The sequence below is a fragment of the Antrostomus carolinensis genome, unplaced genomic scaffold (assembly GCF_000700745.2).
Source record: "Antrostomus carolinensis isolate BGI_N321 unplaced genomic scaffold, ASM70074v2 scaffold36200, whole genome shotgun sequence".
NCBI lineage: Eukaryota > Metazoa > Chordata > Aves > Caprimulgiformes > Caprimulgidae > Antrostomus > Antrostomus carolinensis.
This window is the reverse complement of record NW_010291247.1, coordinates 6,669-14,308: the sequence shown is the minus strand read 5'-3', so window position 1 is coordinate 14,308 and position 7,640 is coordinate 6,669. Positions and strand designations below refer to the sequence as shown.

At 40.9% G+C, this 7,640-nt stretch overlaps 1 protein-coding gene across 1 annotated transcript; it reads right to left on the bottom strand.

Moving 5' to 3' along the window:
• Positions 1 to 544: 544 nt before the first annotated feature.
• On the bottom strand, positions 545 to 7,438 carry KBTBD2 (kelch repeat and BTB domain containing 2). Its single transcript, XM_010175807.2, has 3 exons — positions 6,913 to 7,438; positions 4,008 to 4,173; positions 545 to 3,306 (listed from the first exon to the last, which is right to left on the bottom strand). The coding sequence occupies exons 1-3, from the start codon at positions 7,080 to 7,082 to the stop codon at positions 1,771 to 1,773; spliced, it is 1,872 nt and encodes a 623-aa protein (XP_010174109.1). The 5' UTR covers positions 7,083 to 7,438; the 3' UTR covers positions 545 to 1,770.
• Between the last annotated feature and the right edge of the window lie 202 nt (positions 7,439 to 7,640).

The window sequence follows — 7,640 nt, the reverse complement described above, 5'->3', positions numbered from 1 at the left end:
AGGTTTCTTATCTAAAGTCCCTTTTCCAGTCAAAACCTTTAATAACTGTACAAGACAAAACTCTGTAAATCCACGTGAGACTTAGCCTCAAAAATAGATTGGTGTCTTCCTTGTTGAAAGCTGTACTTGTATTTACTGGAGTAAGAAACTGAATGAAGAATGTCACAAAAGCCGGTGACAACGTGGATGATGAAGTAAATAAATTTGCTCTCATTATTAAAGACTGAAAATAGGTCTCCCATCTTCAAAGCTTATGGAAGAGATTCTTCCTTAACGCCCTCCTTCACTTTCAGTTGAGCAGAATTTGTCCCATGATTGGAGAAATGCTGGTTTACAGAAATAATAGTGGGGGATTCAAGTCCTATATAATCCTATATAATACCTAGTTTCAGTAAGCACAGTCAACGAACGTACACATCTCCAAGCTTTTCACAGCTTAACTATTTCAAGTTGCCTTCAACAAACTGCTTGCTAGCAGCGTGCATGTGGTGGAGGAGTGTCACAACTGTATCAACTTCAACCAGAAAGCACTCTCAAACTCGGGTGGATTCAGTCTTTTTTTTAATAAATTAATGTCATTCAAAATACAGTGCCAGAACATGATGCAGCTGAACATGCTAGTAAGGTTTGTCATGAAGCACCTGTGTTCATGTTAGATTGGCGGCGCCCCCGCTACTGCTAGTGGTTCCTGGGATTAATGCCAGAGCAGCACTAGTCATCTGCTCTCCTGCACACAGAGCACAGGATATTCCTGAACAGTTACCTTCCCCCCTCCCCACCCCCCCAAAGTAAAAAAAAACCCAACCTGATAGCTAAGGGATATCTATACACAATCACACTACAGTAATGCTTGTTATTAAATTAACAGAAAATAAAGACCTGGTTAATCCACACTAAAACTTTGTTTTACAATGGAAAAAAAAAAAATACATCAGCAGCAGGAAGTAATATACATGAGCCAATGTTACTGTAATACAGAGCGTGGAGACAGTTCCCGATTAAAGCTCCACGCAGACAGACCCGCACTGTGAGGGCTGACAATTCCTATTGCAAGCCCAGCAACTTAAGTCCACACCTGGTAAACTACCAGCTGCTTGGAAGACCTGTATTCTAAATAGACAGGTATAAGTTAGTGAAAATAGAATACATGCACCTAATAATACAGCTTGACTGAACCTGCAGTCATTTTGCCCTGCATGTTACCATACAATGGAAGATCTACCCTTCCTACCACAGGTAGATCCATGGGGTTTTTTTTTTTTTTTTTTTTTTTTTTCTTTTAATGGCATTACTATACCAACGTGGATATTAGTATTGAAGTAAATTGCAGCCCAGTCCTTTAATTAAGCCAGGCTTGACGGTTCTAGAACTAGCACTTAAGTAGCATATCCAGAAGTAGTTCAAATATAACTGGAAGATACTTTCAAAGAGAGTAGTGACATCATTCTAGAAACAATAACTACTTTCTTTTTTTCTGAAGCTAATTTTCCTGAACTGAGACTTCATAGAAATTAATTCTTTAAGACAAGTCAGATGCTTAAGCTCATGATATACATATATGTTTCTCAATTATCAGATAATAGTATTTCAGATTATGGAAGCATATCTGCTCATTTCACTGTTTCATACTGAATGGCGGCAAGTGTTAGGTAGGGCATAAAGGTACAACTCTGAATCAAAGACAGGTGTGACATTGCTGTGTCCAGACCTGTCCTTTTACAGCCAACGATAACTGAGCACAGAATCAGTTGTGCAGTCTTAATTTGGGAGCTATACAGGTGGTAAAGTCACCATCTCCCCATCCAGCTCAAATTCATCAGCTCCATCTGGTGAGAAGAGGTAAGTTGGAGGTTTCCAGGGGGACTCTTCGAGGCAAGATGGATACAGCTTTCCTACAGTGCACCGGAAGTCTTTCCCCAGGTCCCACAGCACACGTTCCGATATGTGCTGCCTCAGAAACCAGCGGTCGAGCTCCAGGTCGTATTGATAGGTGGCATACTTGGCTCGCTCATTCATGTGGGTTTCTCGGATGAAGACACATAAAGAATTGGAGATGACGACGGCTCTAACGCACGGGTCAGAGTAGCGCTTGGCAGGGATGTTGGCCGCCATTCGCCATTCGTTTTTATTCACGTCATAGATTTCCACAGTTACGGAAGACCCATCTACAGTACTGCTTGGCAGTCTGATACCAGAATTGCTGGCAATATGCAGTCCTCCGATATAGAATATTTTATCACCGAAAGCAGCAGCTGAAGCAAAACATCTACTTGTTTGTCTCATAGCCATTTCTACCCAAGCGTCCGACCTGGGAAAATAACAGTACATCAAGTTGTGTGCCATGACATAAATGCAGTTGTGAACCGCCACCGCTGTGCTCCACTGCCAGGCGCAAGGCAACGGGCTCACCATGGTCCACTCGTCTTTCTCGGTATCATATCTCTCCACAGTTCTCCTGTTGAGTTCTCCACCAACGCTGTCTCCTCCAATTGCATAGATGTATCCTTCACAGCAGACCAGGGATGGCTTTATACGAACAAAGAGCATCGGTGTCTTTGGAAACCAAGTGTTTTGCTGTGCATCAAACCAGTAAAAGCAATTCACAGTTCTGAAGGCAGCCTGGAGTTTGCTGCTTTTACTGTGATTGGTTTTTGTGTTTTTCAGAGGAACTTGCCCACCTGCTATATAGATGTCATTGTCGGGAGTTACAAGCGTCCCAACCTTATGCAAGTCAGCAGGAGGGTTGCAGAGTTTGTAAACTTTTTCTGCCTGGGGGCTATAACAGACAGAAGAATAAAGACTACCGGGGTTTTCAGCAGCAGCTTCAATGAATATCATCATCTCCTCTTTTGTCATACCAAGTCTGGGCTTGAAAAACTTGGGCATGGATTTGTACAGTCCTTGCACCACCACGGATTTATCATTAGGTGGTAAGCCCTGAAACCAGGCTCTCTGCGTTACTTCTGAAAGTGCATCAATTCGGATTTGGCTAAGAACAGAGGACAAATACTGCGATCGTGATTCCGTGTTGTACTCCAGCCATAACATAGCAGCTTCACGAACTGTCTCCTCCTTCTCCACATTTAAATTGTCACTGCTTAAAATATCAATCAGTAGATCGTGTGACAGTTGCATGAAAGCCTCCTGGTGGTACACAGCCGTGAACTTGTGCTCTACCATTCTTTTAGCGCTCTGTTTTAACTCTTCACAGCTGAAGAGATCAGCAAAGCTTAAGAGACGCACACAGTTCTCGGCGTTAATTTTTTTGATTAAGTATTCTCTACATCGTTGTAACACATCATCTACCTGTAATACAAAGAAACAACACACCACTAAGTATTACAGCATAAAATCTATTCTTTCACATACCAGCAGCTGGTAAAAGTGTTGGTAGGTGATTCCTTCATGTACCAGCAGCTGGTTAAAAAGTGTTGGTAGGTGATTCCTTCATGTTCCAGCAGCTGGTTAAAAAGTGTTGGTAGGTGATTCCTTCACATACCAGCAGCTGGTAAAAAGTGTTGGTAGATAATTCCTTCACGTACCAGCAGCTGGTAAAAGTGTTGGTAGATAATTCCTTCATGTACCAGCAGCTGGGTAAAAGTGTTGGTAGGTGATTCCTTCACGTACCAGCAGCTGGGTAAAAGTGTTGGTAGGTGATTCCTTCACGTACCAGCAGCTGGTAAAAAGCATTTAGTGTTGAACACCAGAGTTTAGGTCTGGAATACCAGATATACACAAAAATACAGCCGTGACTTACTCAGCTGATTCATACAGATCAAGCACATCACATGATGATGTCTGCTTGAGAAATTAATTATCTCAAGGGCACTGTTTTACAGTAGGTATATGAAACGTACCTGGCAAACAACTGCCATCTATACTGAGCAAACCAAACAAGAATATTTTGAAATGACTAAACAGACAAGATTATTTAACAAGATAAAGGAAATAAAAGTGGTTCAGAGACTAGCAGCAGTTACTTCCCACTGCGAATAACACCTTCGTACCTGTAGGAAGCAGGCAGTTTCATAAAGCTGTTCCACCGTGCTGTCGCTTATTGCCAGGTTACCCGTGTACGCATAGGTTATGATAATCTGTAAAGTGGCTGCATCCACGTTCCTCAGGTGCACGTGTGTTTGTTTGCTTTCACTCAGCCCGCTCATGAACATGGCTCTGAGGAGAAACACACGTATTAAGACAAGGACCAACAGTACGTACAGTGATCTCAAAGTCACTTAGCACCTCTAAGCCTGCGGTGATTACACTCCAAAAGGTGAACAGTCTTTTTGGTTGCCTGTTTTCTGGTGTTTGGTATTTACCTTAGGCTGCCATCTAGTATTTAAGAGAAAGCACTTGTACAAAACATTCAAAAAAGTACCACTGCTGCCTTCTGGAGAAATATTTTACATGTATGCAAACTCTTCTGTCTTAATCAGCAGAGAAATCTAATGATTTTGAAGTTTTAATGATGAAATTTGAAACCTTTTTGATGTTGGGTGATAAGAGGGAAGAAATATCCTCCAGAAAATACTGTTGAAATATATAAAGCTAGATTTTAGATTCTAAAATAAAAGCAGCAGCTTTGTGCAATGGACTGAGCTAAGTCATATCAAAAAGCACACTCTGGGAGAAAGTTAGTTCAGAAAAGGGAGCGAGCACTAGCACTCCATGAAGTATTCCTTATATACCAATCATAATAATATGCAGTAAACTTCAGGTTATTATGACAAAATATAGACAAAGAAATCAATGACACACAAAACTATCGGTCTGGAGGGAAGAAAAAACCCAAACAAAAAACCCCAAGTATTTCCATTACATCTTCCTGAAAAAGTAGAAAGGCAATTTAAAAAAAAGGTTATTGTTTCCATAATGCTTTATGTGCCTATTGCCCATCTGGGTTTTTTAATTGCAACACAGTTAAGAAATAACTGGATTCTCATACTATAAACCAGGTACTTGCCAATTTTCTTAAAATGAGGAACATCGCTTTTAAGAGCTTTGTATTAATTCAGATTTGGTATTTATGGTTGTATTGAAAATTCAGCTCGAGGCTCTTTATAGTTATTTGGGGCTTTTTAGGAAATGAGATACGAGAGAAGTTAGAAGGGCTGGTGGGTGCACCCTGCAGACCTGCCTCCAGCTGCAGAGGCGACAGGGACATGGAGACCTGCTCCCTAAACAAAGCCATTCCCAGAAGCATCTGATATAGAGGCAGCGCCCTCCTGCCCCATCCCCATCTCTTGCTCTTCTTCCAAGCTCCTTAACTCAGGGCAAGTTGTATTTTAGGAGGGATCACTGACTGGCCAAGTGAGTTATCAACTTGCCACACAGCTTTTAAAGGAAAGCAAGACCACAGGAGTGCCAGGAGAGACTCCTCTTCATCGAAAGGAAGAGGCAGCTGTTAGAGAACCTGGCTCTGGTGTGTGCTGACACGCTGCTGAGTGTCCTGTGCTGGGCAGCACCGCCTTCAAACGCAAAGACAGAAGGTGAGCTGGCTGCAGTCGTACACAAGGGCTGGATCACGCCAAGAGATGATTTTCTGTTCTTCCCCCTCTACCCCACAGCCTCCTTCAGGGCTATCAATTTTTCATAATAAAGCTAAATTTAGGAAGCTGAGCATCTATTTTGTAAACCAAAGAAGAGAAGAAAAACAGAACATGACAAAACCACAAGCTTGATCCTTCTTTTAACCAGTGCCAAAACCTCATTCCATAAATAATAAACAAACACATATGAATAAGAGATCTGACTGCGTATTCTAATGCACCACACTGCGTGGACTCGTGACAGCTTCCATGATTAGCCACCCACATTAAATCTGGCCACGTTTCCAGTGGCTGTTATTTTATAGACTGTTGGAACTATGTCATCTGCAGAAGACCAACAGCAATAATCATTATCTAGTGACCACATAATATTTGTTGCTAAAAATTGTACCAGACTCATGGGAGATGAAAAAATTAAGACAAACACCAGCAGCAACAAAAATGTATGTGAAAGTAATAAATTAATCCTTGAATACTTCCTTGCATAAGGAGTTATTCTCTATATTCTATACAAGAAAGCACACAAAATACAGCAAATATTTTAGAAGTGTTCTGTATAGTGAGCCCATCTCAACAAGAAAATGGAATTTGCAAAACTTCCCCAGATTAATTGGGAAAGAAAAGTTATAATCCCTCCACGATGCATCAGGAAGGTAAAACACTCATTTCAAACATCAAGATTTCCTTCCAGACAAGCAATTAATTATACTGTGTTGCCAACAAAAAATGATGAATCACTGCAGAAAATTCATGGTGCCTCATCTTCCAGCACTTACTAAGAAGGTATCCGCAAAAAGTAGTAGCACTCAACATATCTTATCAATAAAAACTTTTCAACAGACAACAAACAGGACAGCTGGGAAGCAGGAGCTACCGCCTGAAAAACTGCAACTGCATTTCAGTGGGGAAAACAAAAACAAACAGAAGGCTTCTGCTAAGAAACTACAGCTAACAAACATGACAATGGAACTCCTACAGCCAAGGCTCAATAATCCCTTGTTACCCTACCCAGGGAAATAAAAAAGATTAAATATTTAAAGATATTAGTATGAAGAATAAGAAATTTACTAATTATTCAGACTGAATTAACTCGCTAAAGAAAACAAATCATCACAAGTGTGATTTCCTCCCCCACTTACTGCAAAAACCACAGGACCTCTCCAGAGTAAGTCACCAGATGCTGGAAAAGCTATTTGACTCTTGGTGTTGGCAAATAATGAATGGTATTTAGGTATTTTACTTACTTTGCTGACCTTTAAGACCCTCTACAACACATGAATTGTTAATCAATTCAGGATTATGCCACTCAAAATCAGGTATCATAGATTTTCTAGAATTAACAGATCCTGCTTTGCATACTTACCTGAAATACGAGCTGCATGTTGCAAGAACCATCTTATGGCAGGGAAATTCAGTGCCCTCCACAATCAACACTATGTCAGTTAGCAACTGCTGTTCATAAAAGAATTTCAACTGCTCCAGCAAGGACACAGCATACTCGGTATTGATCTGCCTCTCGTCCTGGGTAGACATGACTGTATTCCATTAATATTTCCAGGACTAGGGAGAAAAGTCAAGATCTTTTCACCAGAGAAAGGTCAGTTGAATATTCCTGAAGTAACCAGGGAAGAAACGGCAGGAGGTCTGTAGCCTTCAGAAGTGATACTGATAAAAAACCGCAGCGTTATCTTGGACTGCCGAATCAATGTTTCAGACTTTGACCTGCTCTTAGGTCATCATGCTTTGACTCGAGATCACAATCTGTTCAGAGCCTTTCAAGAGCATCTGCAGAGCTCCTGTTGAGATCTACGATGCAGCAAAAGAACGAGCACAAGCCAAGCCTGAGGTAGATTTCGTGGTAACATCTCGCGAGCAGTGGCTGCACTTCAGTGACTGAAAGCAGGAAAAACAGAATTAATTTACACATTAGCACCGTTTCAAAACCCCTTCACAGTTACCCCTTAAAAGTAACTAACAAACTTATTTCTAAATTAGTACTTCATGACTTGCACATAAACTCTTGTTGTGAAAAAATTAACAACAAAAGTATTGAACAGAAATGTAAAGCAGAAGAGTTTGTACATTAATTCT